The sequence below is a fragment of the Lissotriton vulgaris genome, chromosome 7 (assembly GCF_964263255.1).
Source record: "Lissotriton vulgaris chromosome 7, aLisVul1.2, whole genome shotgun sequence".
In the NCBI taxonomy this organism is placed as follows: domain Eukaryota; kingdom Metazoa; phylum Chordata; class Amphibia; order Caudata; family Salamandridae; genus Lissotriton; species Lissotriton vulgaris.
Window position 1 is genome coordinate 1,754,254,635 of NC_141695.1, and position 18,827 is coordinate 1,754,273,461.

Below are 18,827 nucleotides of genomic sequence, written 5' to 3' on the forward strand. Positions count from 1 at the left end.
AGGAAGTGGTTCACAGGCAAAGCGACAAAAGTCCGTACCGCTTTCAAGACAGCATTCAAGCAGTAGAACTGCCTCCTGAAAGAAGAGAAGAATGTCCTAGTGGACCGGATAGGACCGCATAGAAGCCAACACAAACCACAGCAAGGAGTTTTTATCCATTGTGAAGGAGTTCTCCTAACCCGGGGCTACCGACAATGACATCACCTTGTACCAAGAACTCTGTGATACCCTAGAAGACTTTTCTAAGACAATATCTCAGAAATTTTTAAAAACCTCAAACCCCTGTCACCAACAGCATCAGCCATCTCATACCCACAAACACAAACCTGAAACACCAACTCACCCACTGGGATCCTCCCACAACTCAAACCACAATCTCCATCATGAACTCCGTGCACTCGGGAGCACCCACAGAGGCCTGTCCCTACCCCATCTTCAACCACGGGAGCAAGACGATTGTCGAAGAGCTCAAGAAAGTCCTGACCACCTCCATCACCTCGGCTCCCTTCCCTGATGACTGGAAGCATGCTGAAGTGAAGCACCTCCTAAAGGAACCATTGGCGGACCCAGCAGAACCGAAAAATTACTGGACCATTGTAGGAAGGTGGAATCTGACTATATGGTTGCCCCCACTTTTTTTTGGTGTTTTGCTGGTTTTCGACTTAGTTGGACTGGGACCCTGCTAATCAGGGCCCCCGTCTATCTGCTTTCTCTAAAAAATGGACTCCATGTACTTTAGGTACATACCAGATTGGGTATTGGGTCACCTTTGTGAGTCCCTGTATACTGTACCATAGGTATTCCAGGGCACAGGTGCATCCAAGGCCTACCAGGGGCTGCAGCATGTATTATGCCACCCCTGGCTGGCCCTCCAAACTGACACTGCAGGTCTGTTCACACAGCCTGGGTAAGGTGGTGTATTCACCCCTTACTTAGATATAGTATCCATATATATATATATATATATATATTTACTGAAAAAACCATAGGTTATAGACCATATATGGTTAGGAATTAGCATTTGAAAAACCTTGAAAATTCACTGAACAAAACCATAGGTTATAGACCATATATAGTTAGGAATTAGCATTTACAAAACCATATTTTACTCACACAAAACCATTGAAATTTCATATATAGTTAGTTGCCCTAACTATATATCGCGCACCCGCAATCCACTGCTGATGATGTCACATATTACATCATTCATGACATGGTCAGTGACATCACTGATGACATCACTGATGACATCTCAAATGATATCACTGATGACATCACTGATGACATCATCCAGTGACTGTATGTTGCAGTAAAGTAAAAATATGTCTTACATATTGAAGAATGAGTGGATGTTTAAGTGTCTGGATGAAGGATTTAGTAGGTGCATGACTGACTGTATGAGAGAGTGATTAAATGTGTCTCACTAAGTGCATGGGTTAGTGACTAAACTGTCTTATTTTGTGCATCATTATATCTGTTGTTCTGTATACTTCTGCATGTGTTGATCAGTAGCTATATGAGTAACTATATGGGTTATTGATTGTTTGCCCAAGTATTTGTATGGGAAAGTGAGTGTGTGTGTGGGTGGCTGGGAGGTGTATGATTCTGTGCATAGATGTGTGAGCAGTTGATTCACTAGATGTATGAGTTCAAAAGTGCATGTGGAAACAGCTGCATGGGCAGTTGACTGTGTGCATGAGTGTATTGCTGAGTGAATGGATATCTCAGTGCTACATGTCAAAGTAAGTACATATGTAAAACACAGTACATGTGAGAGTAGACATATATAAATAACTGTGCAGAAGAGCCTGTGAATGTGTCAGTGGCTGCATGGATCATTGAGAACTTGTATCAGTGATTGTATAAGAGAGTAAAAATATGTTAGAATATCTTTGAATTAGTAAGGTGTGTATAACTGTATAGTTGAGGAAATGGAGTTGTGATTGATTCTTTGCATGACTGACTAGGTGTGTGAGTAACTCCATGGATGAGTGACAGTCTGTGAGTGTCTGTTTACACTGATTGTATCTAAGGTTATATTAGAGTCTGAAGAGGTTCATAGTATTATCACATGAATGATATCATCAGTGATGTGATCAGTAATGTCAAATGAGATGTCATCAGTGATGTCATTTGAGATGTCATCAGTGATGTCATTTGAGATCTCATCAGTGATGTCATCAGTGATGTCACTGACCATGTCATGAATGATGTAATATGTGACATCATCAGCAGTGGATTGCGGGTGCGCGATATATAGTTAGTGCAACTAACTATATATGGAATTTCAATGGTTTTGTGTGAGTAAAATAAGGTTTTGTAAATGCGAATTCCTAACTATATATGGTCTATAACCTATGGTTTTTTCAGTGAATATAGATATATATATATAAAAATATATATATAAAAATATATATATATATATAGACACATATACACCTATAAGTCACTCCCTCCCCAGCCTTTCATGGTGATGTTACTATCTCCATCTTCAAAACAGGTAACATCCTCATACAAGCCATGGCATCCCATCTTTCCATCTTCGAACTCCACTTCAGCACTATGTCCCTCCTCCTCGACCACTCAGCGCCTAACACTCCACCTCCCCAAACGAATAGCACCCCTCACACCTCCCCCCTCGCCCCCCTGCTCTACCTCTACTCTTAACCACCCAACTAACACCGTCATCCAACAATGGACTTTACTATCTCCCTCCTTGGACCTCTCTTCTGCTAATGACTTCCCCATCCCTAATCACATACTCCACATCCCCCTCTTATCTCCCTCTCTCCCCCTACCCCCATGAACCCCCTCTCTTCGGACTCCTCCTTGAGTAATGATAGCCCCACTCCCAATCACCCACTTACCACTCCCCTCCCATGACCCCACCTCCACTTGACCCCCTAAACGCTCTCCCCCTGGCCCAACCACTCACGTACTCCACCGCCCTCTCCCCTCAATCACCCGCTTCACCGGAAACTCTATGCCCCCCCAAACAACCTAACCCCTCCACTGACACTTAACAGCTCCATCACCCCTCACTCCTCACGTACCACCAAATCTCACCATCCACACAACCTGCCACCTTCCGCAACTATTCAAGACCACCCCCTTTCCCCAGGTCATATTTCTCTTTTCTCCTACGCCCCTTCTATCCCTCCCCGGAACCGTATGCCTCCGAACCCACACAACACCAAACTTAACCGATCTAATTTGACTACCGAACCCCTCAAAACTCTCAGCCCCATCGCCTTCTACCACGCATCTCCTACCCCATCTCCCCCTTCACACACTAATCCACCCTCCGCAAATAACAGACTGCGCCTTCTCGACACCTCACCTCACCTTCAGTGCCCATAGCCTACAAAACATTGAACGTGACCTTCATAATTAACTACTGAACTGACCCGACTCAGGAAAGATTTCATCCATCCCTGTTATTATAGGTACTATGAGAACCCCTTCCTCCCCCACTTCCCCCAGACCACTGCCCCAACTCACCTTGATCCCCTCGTGCCCACCCTCCACATACAACCCCACACCACTGAAGTGCATGTTCATCAACTGCCGATCCGCTGTTTTGCACGCCACAGAAATTTCGGAAACAATCCTGAGTGAATCCATTGATATCGCATTCCTCACAGAAACCTGACTAAATGACCACTCGGCGAGCATACTCGACTGACTCTCCCCTCCTGGTTACTCTATTCTTAGAAAAGACAAACCCATCAGAGTGGGGGGTGGTCTTGCCATTATCTTCAAAAATGATTTTCAGTTATCCCTTGTCACTAACCCAGGCTACTCCTCCTGCGAATACCTGGAAGAGGAACTATTTACTCAAAACTCCCTCCCAATTCTCCTACACAACATCTATCACCCCCCAGGTCCACCAAAGCCCTTCATTGAAGTCATATCTGAGCTCCTGACAAAATCTGCATTATCCAACTCAAAAAATATCTTTCTTGGGGATCTTAACCTCCATTGGAACGATACCAATGACCCCACTATCTCCCTCCTCACTACTCTCCTTGACATCAGTGAACTCAAACAACTTTGCTTATCCCCAACACACTCCAAAGGTTCCATACTTGACGTCATTCTGTCTAATGAAGATCTGACATCTGTGACCAATATCATCCCCATTGACTGGTCTGACCATCACCTTATACTGTTCACCATAGATACCTCGGCAAGCCCCCCCCGCCTCTAAAGTTAACAGACCTAAGAAATTAACAAGGAACCTAAAAGGTATCCCCTAGATGCTCTTCAATCTAAACTTCAAGCTCAACTCCTTCTCATTCCCGACTCACAAAATGCAAATGAGCTCACTGAACTCTTCAATAATACTGTCACTGGTATTCTTGACGAACTGGCCCCACCTAAACTCAAAAACCAAAGAAACACCCCCTCAAACTCTTGGTTTAATACTGAGTTAAATAATGAAAGACGGCCACTCAGACTAGCGGAAAGAACATGGAGACACCAGCCCTCTCCCTCCCATCTGGCTCAACTTAGACGTGCTAGATCTACGTACAAAAAAAACATCTTCAAGCAAAAGGCATCCTTCTTCTGCACTGAACTAGATTGTGCCAAAAACAGACCCAGGGAACTCTTCATTATAATTCGGAATCAAACTTCCCTAGCACTTCCTAATATGACAGCCTCCTCAGCCAGATGAGATGATTACCCATTTCTTCTCGGAAAAAATTGCCAAAATTCATCAATCCTTTCTTCCCACACAACCGCCCTGCAACCCGCTCCCTTACGACCCCTCTCACCCTCCCACTTCTCTACACCCCCTAACCACTCCACTGGCCTCCCTCCTACCACTTCACCGGCTACCAACTCCCCTAACTCACAACTAAAGAGCAATGCATCCTTGCTCAACTTCCTCCCTGTCACAGAGCTAGAAGTCCTCAAAATAATTGGAAATCTTAAACCATCCTCCCACACAAAAGACCATGTACCCTCCAATCTTATCCCCACCCTTAAACACATTATTGCCCCATTCTGGACAAAAATTATCAACACCTCTCTCTCCACTGGCTGTGTCCCCACCTCCCTTCAACTTGGACAAATCTCGCCCATAATTAAAAATCCTAATGCTGACCCAAATGACCTAAACAATCTCCGCTCTATCACCAACCTCCCCCTTCTCTCAAAAGTCCTTGAAAAACGTGTCCTACTACAACTTGACAAACACATCGAAAACTTCAACCTACTCGACCCCCTTCAGTCTGGCTTCAGGAAAGGCTGCAGCACCGAAACGGCAATGCTCAATGTCATTGATAACATCCATCAATCACTTGATAATGGTGAGACCTGCCTTCTTATTCTCCTTGATCTCTCTGCAGCGTTCAATACAGTCAACCATTCAGCCTTACTCAATGTTCTTAGGACCCATTTCGGCCTTAACGACACCGCCCTCACATGGTTCACCTCATACCTTCAACACCGAAGCAAATAAAATTCATAATTGTCTCTCTAACCCCTCTCCTGTCTCCCTTTGAGTCCCCCAAGGGTCTATTCTCTCCCCTTCCCTCTTAAACCTCTTTATGGAACCCCTCACTCTCATTCTTAAACAAGCAGGCATCAACTACCACCTATACGCTGATAACACCCAAATCTATTACAAGATTAAAACTCACACTGACATCTTACACCTAAACAACTCCCTTCACAAGATTCAATCCTGGTTCCAGTCAAATCATCTCAAACTAAACCCAAATAGAACTGAAATCATCCTCTTCTCCCCTAAAAAGAACTGTCTCCCCATTCAGTCATGGATTTCAGACCTTAACACACTCAACTGCTCACTCACACTGTCCAACTCCGTCAAATCTCTTGGCATTACTATCGACAACACCCTCACCCTTAACGTTCACATCAAAAACTCTGCCATAGGAGCCCTCTTCACTCTCCGTCACCTCAAGAAAATCAAACCATTCTTACCCATCGATGATTTTAAACTTGCAGTTCAATCACTGGTTCTTTCATGTATTGACTATGGCAACGCTATCCTCAATGGAATCCCCAAGGTCCACCTTCCTCCAATTAAATCTGTGCTCAACCTTGCAGCCAGGTTCATCACAGACTGCAAACGCTTCGATCATATCTCCCCAGTTCTCAAATCTCTTAAATGGCTCCCTATCGAAGGGTGATCAACTTACAAAACGGCCTGCATTACTCTTAAAGCCCTCCACCAAAACACTCAGCAGTACCTATCCAAGAAACTCCTCATCGCTGGTACCACTCGTCTTCTAAGAAGCACCAACGCCCTCCTCCTAATCCCACCTCTGCATAAAAAGAAAACCACACAATCTCGCTCCTTCTATGGCAATGCCCCTACTATCTGGAATACCCTTCCGAAAAACCTGTGATGTAACCCCTCTTACGCCAGCTTCAAAAAAGACCTCAAAACCCACCTCCTTAACTACTACTGGGATCCTAACCTGTGCCCGACTCCTGATCTCTTTTCACTTTACCATATCTGTCTCAGTAATATATGGCCCTCTTCGTGTACTCCACTCTACCTATATCACCTGTATTGCATCGCTCCAACTCCTGTTTCATTCCTCCTTGATTTTGTAATTTATGTTGTTTTTTACTTTGTTATTATGCTTTTTATACCATGTTAGCCTTATACTATCCTGATCATCTAAAGCGCTCTGATACCTCTGAGTCTATCCAGCGCTATGTAAAACTTTTAAAATAAATAAATAAATAAATAAAAACTATGGTAGGCCTCGACAATCCTGGAGGCAGAGTGCTTGGTTTTATGTGAGAGGGTGCCCTAGCATGAGCTGAGCCCCTCTGCAGCTTTCGGAACCATCTCCTTATAGCTGTTCTATGATATTGCCATACCATATACTCTTAAGGGCATTATAATCCTCGCGGTTAATGCTAACTTTGGTTTGGCTTTATCAAAACATGTCGTGTAAGGTGTCAAACACTTTGGAAAACTACCCCCGCCAGTTCTGGCGGCGGGGGTAGCATTCCACTCTTCTAGAGGGAGAAGACATGTTGTTACTGTTAAACCCGGTTAAAGATAAACAGAGCCCCAGCATCACAAAATGGATGCTGCTGCCACAGACACGAGTCTGACCTCCTGCTGCTGGAAGAAACTCCGGCAGGGGAGGATTGGACAATAGGTTTCCTGTTAGGGGAGGTGCTAGCACCACCCCAGACAGGCTTTACTGTATTGGGGCAGGGAGGGCTGCATTCAGTGAATGCTTTCCAGACACTGCATGGGGCACATAAGGTGCTCCATGCATAGTCGTGTCCAAAGTGGTTGCTGGGGCACTCAGCCCCAGCTCTGGTGTGAAACTGGACAAAGGGAAGGGGGTGTAACCACCCCCTCTCCTGGTCCACCCATTGGAGGGACCTTTCAGTTAGTACAGCCCACAAACTTAGTATAAGTATAGGAGCTGTGTCCCTAGGACTTTAGATTACCCTGGACGAATCTTTGCAAGACATATCCTGGACCTTCGACGTTCAATTTCGACTGGAAGACGGAAGACATTTCCCTTCTGGTCAAGGAGTGACCACCCTGTTCAAACAGGCGCCAACAGCAACCTTGCCGGTCTGCATTTTTTAGGCTCCCGCCGGATCCCGAAGAATCTGCGACACAGGACACAGACTTCCAGACATCTCTGACCCCGACCTTCGTCCACAACAAAGCTGAGATATACGGAGGACACGAGAGACATAGGACTGGAACTCCTAGACATCCTGCATTTTGCTAACTTCACTCCCTTCCTGAGGGATCTCGAGGTTGTGCATTGGAGTACTTGAAGCCCCAGCCCCGAGCACCATTTGCACTGAAGGACAGGCCTCCACACTCCACGAGTGTCCCGTGGGCCCCACTTTTGCATTTCTGCTCAAAGCATCTCCCCAGTTCCTTGCCCATTGGCTAGTGAGCCCCCTGAAGACTTTTCTTTAAATTTAACTTGTTTTCCTGGTTTCGCCCGGCTTGCTCCAGCTTCCCTTCAAAGGAGAAGCGCCCCAGACCTTGTTGATCTGCAACAGAGCCAATCTCATCATCCTGCGTGGGTTGCGGTTGCCAAGGCTTGTTGGGTCCAATCCGGATACCGACACCGCAGTCAACTAGATCCTTTGTGGGACAGCTCAAATCCAGCACCTGGTCATTGTCGATACCTCCCGGACCTCGTGGCTGAATAGACAAGCTTCATGTCTTCACCTGAAATCACCCGACATTGCCTGGTTCCTTCCTGGTCACTGGCAAGTGACCCAGACTCTGTCCCTTCTTATTTCAGGTTCTTCAGGTCTTCGATCCACCCTTGGATCCACCCGGACACTTTTTCTCTTGTCGCCTGCAGCACTTCTTTGCAGCTCTCCATTGAAAACGACGATGAAACCCGACACGAAAAGGCACCTATGCACCCGGCTTCCCTGGGTGAGGTAACATGAGTACTCCGGTGCTCCGGTGGGTGTTGACTCTCGAAGTGTCCTAGTTTAAAAGGGTTCCATCCTAGTCCATCCAGAAGTGCCCTTAAATTGTACTTTTGTAACTTCTTCGTTTCCCATAGAAAGTCAAAGGTAAGGCGCGGCTGTGTTTAGACACTGCACGCGTCTCCCGTGGGCCTCCTACTTCCTAACCTCACAGGTAAGTTGCATGCTTTACAAGTACTCTGATTGATTGATTGATTGATTAACCTTTGGTTGTTTAGAGTAGCCCCAGCGATTCCACAGGCCCCAGGCCTGCGTTCTATTCCACACGTGGTTCTTATACCACTATTTTAGTATATGGTTTGTGAGGCTTCTAGGGCATTCTGTATATTGTGTAACTTATCGTATGCTAATTGAGATTCTTGTAATGTATTTTGACCTCTGACCTCATAAAGAGTGCAGAGGGGTTGTGTTTAGATTAAATACATATATATTTGATATATACCTTGTGTGGTGTCCTTTCATTTGGTACTCAAGGGATTATAATTGGTAAAACAACTTGCTTAATACGCTCTCTGAAGTCTTAGTCTGATGACTACTGGTCCATGCTACCACTAGGATAGCTTTCTATAAGGGTGACTTTACAACCACCATCAATAACGGTCGATTAGACTGGTGCAAGATGCCCACTAGAACTAGTGGACATCATATGCCAGGCTAACTTCTCACAACAATCTCTCTGCTCCCCTTTAAAGGAAAGGTGATGGAAGAGCAATCAATTAGCAACTCACCTGGAACACAACAACCTCCTGGACACCTCTCAATCTGGACCTCGAGCCAACCACAGCACCGAGGTAAACTTGATCGCAGCCACCAACAACATCATGGTCTACCTGGACACCGGCAAGAGAGGTGGCCTTCATCTTCCTGGACCTGTCAGCTGCCTTTGACACTGTCTCCCATGACATCTTGATCAACAGACTCCACCACATTGGAATCCAGGGAGGCACCCTCAAATGGATCATGCCTCACTGAAAGAACCCAGAGTATTGCATCTCCTACTGTTAATTTTGGAACCCAAGAAGATCATTTGCAGTGTCCTCCAAGGATTGGCCCTTAGGCCCACCCTCTTCAGCACCTACATGAAGCCCCCGGCCAATACCGTCAGAGCGCACTGATTCAACATCATCTCCTACACCGACAACACCAAGTTAATCCTCTCGCTGTCAAAAGCCACTCCACCACCAGATCCAATTACACAGATGTCTGATGAACGTCACCGACTGGATGAAGGAAAACTGTCTCAGTCTCAACATAGAGAAGACAGAAGTCCTCAGAGACAGGGAGAAGCAAGTGATAGAAGCGATAGAGGCAGCAACAAATGAGAAAGGTAGCAGAGAGAACAAGGTGATAAAAGAGACAAGAGAGATGGAAAGGTAATGCAAACAAATCACAATCTATAGGACTAACTAATCACAGATAACAACATCCACCAGGTTCTCATGCTTTTAGAAGGTTGAATAGTAAGAAAAGAGAATTGTACATAAAGCACTTGAAGTGTTTTAGAAGACAGACAAGGAAAGCAAGGCATAAAGGGGAAAAAGAGACATAGGGCAACTGAGATTGTGATTAAGGGATGAGTGTTAAGCAATAGCTTGAGCCAGACTTGCTGTACGCCCTCTTGTGGTATGTTATGGCTGTACCTGGATAGGTGATGGCTGTGCCTCTGGCATAGCTTGGCAGCATTTTGTCTTGTAACTAACTGCTGTACTTTTATTAAACTTGCACTTAGGTCATGTGACTACACTTCCTAGAATACTATTGGTTCAAAGTTCATATAATGTCATTTCCTGTGATGCAATAGTGGTCAAAGGACACAAAATGTCCCTTACTCTACACTTGGCATTTTGGTGAACTGATGTCCATGTTCAATTACATCAGGTTGACCCAGCCAAAAACAGCAACAAAAATTGTCTGAACTCAGGAGACCAAGATTCATAGAAACTCACTATTCATGATATGAATTTAATTTACACCAAACCCTTGTAAATGTTTCCTCCAGTAAGTTCTCTTACCTGTTAAGATGGATCCCCATAGCCTTTGGTTCCTATTTGGCCATAGCTCACTTGGTAGCATATTGTTGAATTAAAGTTAAGTTTCAGTCTTTGACCAGGTCCCTTGGTATTGAAGTAAATGGAGTCCTCCAATCTGCTTACATTCCTGTGTGGGAGGAGAAGGAAATACTGTGACTGGAAAGTCATTTTGAGCTACAGTTTTAGAGATTTGGGTCTGTGTTATAACTACAGAGGCAGATCAGCGCGGGGTATTTGTGTGAAGTAAGACAACTGCCGATGTTTTTTCTTTGTATCATAACATTTTCATTAGTTTTGCTCAGATTAAGTCAAGAATACAACAAGAATTTCAGGACAACGATTATGCTTGGTATATAAAAAAAAGTCCTGGACTCAATTCCCCAAATGTCATTAATTAACATCCCAGGTAGATCAACTTGAATATAAAACTGACTTTGATAATGGAAATTAAAATGATCCCCCCTTGGTAAGGAGAGGAACCACCCAGTCTAAGGGTCTCAGTGCATGTAATGAATGAAGACAACATGGGGAGTCCCTGTTGTCCTGAAACTCTTCCACAATGGAGCCATCAATGGAGAAACAAGGAACAGGGAACAATTGCCTAATGGGTCTGAACAGTACACTGTGTCGATACATAGAGACCTCTGACCCTGCTCTCAGGCAGGTTGCTCCCCTCGCCGCCGCAAAAGCTCCTCCTGGCGTGAGCGCCCCCCCCAGCTTGCTACTGCTGCCGGTCACGAGTTCAAGGCTCGCCTGCTGCACTTGGTTGTACTGTTGTGTTGTGTTATTCTGCTCCTGCTCCTATCCTTCTTCCCCTGCGATTTCTGCGCCCTGCTTAGTGTTCCTGTGCCCTGTATTTAGCTCTGCCTGTATTTTCTCCCCCCCTGTGATTCTATGCCCCCTGCGCTCTGTTTCCCTCCGCCACAGATCCTCACATGCTTTTCCCGCAGCTGCGTCCCGCCCCCCTGCTCGTCCATTCGCCGCCCGCTCCCGCCTCCCAGCTACTCCTCCATCCCACCTCACCAAATATGCCGGCCTCTGTGTGGCCGCGTGCAGTGAGTGCACCTAAAGCTAGCCCGTCAGCGCCCATCTGCGCCTGGATGGCGCCCAGTGCCAGAACCCCTGGCCTTGCGAACGACACAATGCCCTTCTCCGCTACAATGCCAGCACCCTCTGCGTACTCAACACCGGACGATCACACACCTGCTCCCTGGCCATCCGAAGCGCACCCAAGGGACAGCGGATTGAAGACTGCGCCAACACCGTCGCCCGATCAAGAAACCATCCAACAATCACCCCAGCAAGAGAGCCATCTGGTTCACTGAAGACCTCCAGGCCTCCAAACAATCCTGCCGAAAGCTAGAGAAGAGATGGCTCTGTGAACGGACACCGGGCAGCTACGCAGCACTCAAGAACGCCTCCCAAAGTCACCATCATCTCATCAGATCCACCAAAAAGGCCTCCTTCAAAGACCGCCTAGACAACAATGCACACAACAGCAAAGAGTTCCTGAGCATCATGAAGGAACTCTCCAACCCCAGCTCCAACAACAACGACATCCCACCCTCGCAGGACCTGTGCGACTCCCTTGCCACCTTCTTCCATCGCAAGATTGCAGACATCCACAACAGCTTCAAGGCCACGACCCCCCCAACAACCATCGAGACCTCCACCCCCACGACCACCACCCGCACCAACCGCCTGCTCTCCTGGACCAACATAAACGATGACGACACCATCAAAGTCATGAACACCATTCACTCCAGATCTCTGACAGACCCATGACCACACCACATCTTCAACAAAGCCAGCACCACCATCGCATCCCATCTCCGAAAAGCCATTAACATCTCCTTTGAGACAGCATCCTTTCCGGAGAGCTGGAAGGAACGCCCTACTCAAAAAACCCAAGGCCGACCACAAGGACCTCAAGAACTTCTGGCCCATCTCCCTGCTCCCATTCCCGGCAAAGGTAATCGAGAAGACCGCCAACAAGCAACTGACCCACTACCTCAAGGAGAACAGCATCCTCGACCCGTCCCAGTCTGGGTTCCGCAGCAACCACAGCACCAAAACTGCCCTCATCGCCGCGACTGATGACATCAGGGCCCTGCTAGACAACGGAGAAACCGTGGCCCTCATCCTCCTGGACCTGCCAGCCGCCTTCGACACAGTCTGCCACCGCACCCTAAGCACATGCCTCCACGACGCCGGGATCCAAGAGAAGCCCTGTTTAAAGAAGTCACAGGTAGTGATGGGCCACCGTCCTTGTGGATGAAAAGTGCAAGGGACATGCAGTCTTTGCTTTCACTGGTTAATAATCACAGTACCTTTTGGACGTAGGAAACAAACATAATTATTTCTAGTTTTGTATCACAAGAAATGCTATGTATTCTGGGGCTTTATGATCAAAGCAGGTTGTACAATATTGTTCAATTTGATTTTTCTTTTTCATAGTCTCATGGATTTGCAAACAGTTGGGGGGGGCATGGAGATCAAAACAACTGGCCAAAAACTTGCTGTAGCAAGATCTTTCTGAGTCTGAAAGGGCTTTATGGTCTCAAGTTCGTCTTTATTAATTTACATTTAAGGAAGTGCATCATCTTGCAATGAGATTTTTAAATTACAAACATTACATATCTATACTACTATTATAAAGAGAGAACTGTGTCCTTTGAGGCAGGTAAACTCGATAGTACACCACCAATCCAAACACCCAAGACATCTTTGGAAACCTCAGGGCAAGCAGAAGGACATAGGCTATATAAAAAAAAATATATACGTTCTTTAAAAAATTTAGGAATAAAAAAAAAGTAGTCCCTTGCAAGTAGCGCCGGCCGCGACGTGCGAGATGACATCGGGAGCGCGGGGAGGAGCGGCGTTCAGGAGCAAGAGGAGCTGCGGACAGGCAGGGAGGAGCGGCGAGCTGCGGACAAGCGGTGAGGAGCGGCGGAGCAGTGGAGCGGTAAACTCAGCAGCGCGGGGAGGAGCGGCGGCTGAGGTAAGTGAAGCAGCCGCGGGTGCGCACCGAGGGACGGGCGTGGGTCATGAGTGCTCGCTAGCCTTTTACTCAAAGTCGGGACGTCGGGGGAAACAGCAGACAAGAGCCGCGGGTGCGCACTGAGGGACGGGCGGGGGCATGAGTGCTCGGAAGCCTTTTCCTCAAAGTCGGGAAGTCGGGGGGAACAGCGGACACGAGCGTGGGCAGAAGCGGCCAGGACCAACAAAACCGGAGCAAGGAAACATTGTAAGTACGCTCTGCTGCTCCCGGCCACTCTGCTGCGCCTCTCCTGCTGCGATGCTGCCCCCAGCCACCTTCTGCCCAGGGCAACGCCGGGGCGGGCTGCTAGTAACTACTAAAACAGTAAGGCTGCCTCCAAGCAGACTGGTGTCCTTAGACCAGCTACAGAACCCATTTTGTTTTTAAGCTTTAAGCAATTCACAAGAAAATGAAATGATTCTTATTGGCCCAACGTAGAGGTGCTCCTGGATCTGACAGACTGTGATCTGAAGACCTAATACAGCTACGCATGGACAACTTAAAGAACATAAGCTTTGGCAAATGTTATTGGTCTTACCTTTGAGCTTTGCCAGTACAAAATGATTAGCTTTGCCATAAATATATGCTGAGGCTACTCAAAAAACACAAAAAAAGAGGGGGTGTTGTCATTGCTGTGCAGCGCAAGAAGAGTAATGATGAATACATGTCCTGCGAGTGGCAAAGCATGCCCATCATCAATCCTTAGAGGAGATACTGCTGTGCCAGTACAAGCCGCCAAGCTCTGGAATTCTCTACCAGCCAACACTAGCAGCATCTAGGAACATTTATACTACAGAATACAGTTGAAAAACATGTATATTTCATAGATAACTGCACCACCCACAACCCAGCAACAGACCATAGAAATCAATCAATCCCTCAAGCGCAATCCTCAACCTACAACCCAGGCATTGCAAATACCTCAAACCTTACACTGCTTTCGATATGCAGGTAAGATATGTTCTTCCTTATAGGACAGTTATGGCCCACTATTGCAGTCAGCGATGACTTGTAAATTATGCCTCTTAAGTTCACATATTACATATCTGCTCGAAGGTTGTCCATCACCCAGCATTTACAGTCATCACCAGTTGAACAGGCATGGAATAACTCAACAGATCTGTCACACATTGCTGGACAATTTGAAGGAATTTAATAGAGTCCATTCTCTACACTACTCAAATAGCTACATAAACTTACCCCTTTTATACATCTCACAAAGACACTCAGATATGGGATGAGAATAAAAATGCCCATCCCAAACAATCTCTCCTTTTCTCTTTCATTCCGACCATGTAATTTCAGAACTAAAACCATACACAAAGTCTCATATCGGAAAACCCGTTGTAGTAACCAGTTAAGCAGACTATATCACATGAAATACCATAAAGAGACCTGCAGAGCTGTTCAAAGCTACCAGCAAACTGTGTGTCTGCCTCTTACACGGCTTCATCCAGTGCACTGCTATGTGCTGCTTTGCATAACATGATGATCGCACCTCAGTGGTCATCACACACACCATGAAAACACTTCCCACAAAGGATCAAGAACAGAGAACATCCTTTCAACCACACACCCTACACGGTGTAGCGTGCTACTTATTAGACAAGCAATGAGCGTCCCACATAGGGGTAGTAAGTACTATATAAATGATGCAGTACAATACAATGCAATATGATTTTGTGAATATATTGCCTACTTCCCGGAATTTGGGTCTGTATTCTTATCTGGCTTTAGCACTTGGTCAATCCTGCCAGAATTTATCAGGGGAAAGGTCACCAAAAAGTTAAAATCATTGAATGTCAGTGTATGAAAACCAATCCTGGATGTAATGCCTCCTTTTGAAACTAAAAACTTAAAGTAGGAGGTATTTACCCGGCGTACACTATATCTCACAGTGGGAGGATAGTATTTACCATGTGTTATAAATATCCCACCCTATGTCGCTCAGTTTCAAATAAGGACCCCTAAGGAAATGAGCTGCTGTTCTTTTTATGGGCATGCATCCCATGGACAATTGTGTCCATGGGATGGAAATATGTTAGAATGTTGTTTATGATCCTGTTTGGTTTTGAGTAACATCTCCTTCACATAACCAAGATATGTGATGACTTATATGGCTCCACAAGGCAAGCAGACATAGTTTGGACTGTAGCAGTGCAACTACCCGCCAAGTGTACAGAAGTCCTGTGTGGGTGTATGGTGTGTGAGTGGGTGTGTGTGTGTGTAGGATATTAATAATGTGACACCATTGCATCATGTGAGTTACTGAACATAAATAAAAAGTATCTCTCCATCAATTTTTAATTATGGATCTTTCAATGTGTGTCATGGTTTTACTCTTTGCCTCCATTTAATGTATTTACTTTGACACTTTGGGTGCATTTGTTCTACATAGATACTGGATGAGAAGTCACACCTGGAGACGTGTATTTGGTCCTGACATAAATGCATGTTAAAAGGGAAGAAAATAGGATCCTGAGGACACTAGACCGCCCCTGGGACACTAGTTCCTGCTGTGAAAGGAAGCGGCAGTGAAGGCATAGAGAGTAGTTAGAGATATAGAGCAGCCGAGGGGTGGTGTGGGTGGAGACACGCACCCGCAGAAGTGGAAGAACATGTAAGAGCTTGTCTGTAGAACTCACTGAATTGCATTAGCATAGTCAACCTTGCTCTGGGTGGATATGTAGAAACTAAGGAAGGACTTCAGGGCATGCCCCTGTATCCAAACCGCTTGCAGAGTTTTCACTAAAACGTTCCTTCGATTTCGGGTGAGTTCTGTGTTCATAAAAGATGGGACTCGCTGAAATAAAAAACAATTTCTTGCAGAATTCTAGCCGAACCTGTGTTAATATTGAAAAAGATGAAGACAATGTGAATAATACATTCACAGGCAGAAACAAAATAGAATCTTTATTGACGATTTTGCCCCTTGTGAACACCACGTCTGCCCTGGAGTGAAAGATATACTGAGACAATGTTGAATCACGCACCAGGAATGATGTATTCTGGGTTTTGAAGTTCATGAACAATATTGTGACGACACAACAATATTAAAATCACTTTGAACCAATCGATTAACTTTATTGAATTTGTTACTGAATCACTGAAACCTTTAAAGAGGACTATCCCAGTGCCAGGGAGACATACTGTTAGACGGACCGGGAGGGTCGGCCGAGATTACGGGGAGAGGTCTCCAGGGAGAGCCGTCTCCAACGACTGTACAGATAAGTAACTTCCCCCCCACAGACGGACACCACACAAGATTGAAGGTTAACGAGACTTTATATGCACTTCTTAGGTTACGTTGATATAATACAAGGAGGTCTGGACTCAGGGGTCCCCTCGGTTCTGATCTCTGGTTGAGGAAAAGGGTAGCGGGACAGTCTTAGTTACCAATGAGTTCAATAGCTCTCAATCCTCGAGCTCGGTGTGGTTGCTGGTCGGGCCGTGGAGGAGCCAAGCAGGTCCCGAGATGGATGAAGGGTGGTCGGCGGGCCGTGGAGAAGCCAAGCAGGTCCCGATATGGATGAAGGATGGTCGACGGGCCGTGGAGAAGCCAAGCAGGTCCCGATGCAGATGACAGTTACAACGGTCCGCGGCCTCGCCAGCAGATCCGGACGACGGTGAAGGATGAAGGTTACGACGGCTGTGGCAGCGCCAACAGGCAGGATGATGGTGCACAGGACAGAGCTACGGCAGCGCCAGTAGTCCGTCCAGGATGAGTTCTTCTTTCGTCTCTCGACTCCAAGATACAACTGCCTTCCTGTTCTGGAGCTGCCCCAGTTATAGGGCTGGCGTGCTTTGATGTCCGGACCCTCGCACTTGGAGGTCGGGAGGTCCGGGATGAGGGAGTCCAGACACCCAGCAGGGGGGTGGAGCCAGCGCCCGGGGAGGCGATGGGCGAGCGGCACTTGGCGGGGGAGAGCCATCGGCACCTCTTTCTCCCATTGACTTGCCAAGTAGCCCGCTCACCTCCTGGGTGGAGGGTGGTGCCGGAATGTCTGAGGCCGGGCTAGGCCCGGGGTTGAGGTCGATCGGGGGCCAGGCGGCCTCGTGGCGAAGTGTCCAAGATGGCGGCCCGGGCTGGGCGCGTGGGTCGGCCGTGGATCGGACCCACGAGGTTATCATGCTCGAGGGCAGGTGTCCCTGAGGGGACGTAGGACGTGCAATGGTGGTGTGTGGTGCTTGTATGACTGGCTCGGGCTTGGTCGAGCCGGGGGAGAGTGGCCCGTCATGTGGCCTGTCCAACATGCGTCCCCCCCAGCTGAAGGCGGGGAGAGTTACCCATCCTCTTGGGGACTCTCTTCGTCGAGGCGGAAAAACCGGGACAGGCCATCCGCGTTGGCGTGGTCAGCCCCAGGCCGGTGTTCAACGGTAAAGTCCATACCTTGCAAGGAGATGGACCCGCGTAGCAGTTTTGGGTTTTCCCCCCGCATATGCATCAACCACTGCAGGGGTCGGTGGTCAGTCTGCACCCGGAAGTGGGTGCCAAAAAGGTAGGGTCGGAGCTTCTTGAGGGCCCATACCACAGCGAAGGCTTCCCTCTCTATGGTGCTCCAGCGTTGCTCCCGTGGTAGGAGTCTCCGGCTGATGAAGGCCACCGGTTGATCAAGGCCTTCGGTGTTCACCTGGGACAGGACCGCCCCAATGCCCTGGTCGGAGGCATCCGTCTGGACGACGAACTCCCGGCTGTAGTCTGGGGCCTGGAGTACAGGAGCGGAACACATGGCGGCCTTCAGCTGTTCGAAGGCCGCTTGACACTCTGGGGTCCAGTTCACCTTCTTGGGCTGATTTTTCGACGTGAGTTCGGTGAGAGGCCCCACGATGGTACCATAGTCTTTCACGAACCTTCGGTAGTAGCCCGTGAGGCCCAGGAAGGCTCGCACCTCAGTTTGAGTGTTAGGGGGTTGCCAGTTCTGGATGGCAGCAATTTTCAGTTGAAGAGGGGCCACTAGACCGCTTCCCACTTGGTGTCCGAGGTAGGTTACTGACCCTTGTCCAATTTGACATTTGCTGGCCTTGATCGTGAGGCCAGCTCGCTGAAGGGCTTGCAACACTGCTTGGAGGTGGTGGAGGTGCTCGGTCCAGTGGTGGCTGTACACAGCGATGTCGTCCAGGTAGGCGGCGCTGAACTCTTCGAGCCCCGCCAGGACCTGATTGACGAGCCGTTGGAACGTCGCTGGGGCATTTTTCATGCCGAAGGGCATGACCGTGAAGTGATAGTGGCCATCGGGGGTGGAGAAGGCAGAACGTTCTTGTGCTCGGGGTGTGAGGCCGATCTG

General features: G+C 47.5%; 1 protein-coding gene across 4 annotated transcripts in view; it reads right to left on the reverse strand.

Moving 5' to 3' along the window:
* Positions 1 to 18,827, reverse strand: part of LOC147706585 (cell adhesion molecule CEACAM19-like) — a 190,441-nt gene that overhangs the window by 159,945 nt on the left and 11,669 nt on the right. For all 4 annotated transcript variants that reach the window (XR_015297669.1, XM_086933066.1, XM_086933065.1 and 1 more), the window contains exon 2: positions 10,485 to 10,629. Coding sequence is in view for 3 of the 4 variants with exons in the window: in XM_086933066.1 (XP_086789192.1) it covers positions 10,485 to 10,545 (61 nt within the window). In the remaining variant the exon portion in view is untranslated. The remainder of the gene's footprint in view (positions 1 to 10,484; positions 10,630 to 18,827) is intronic.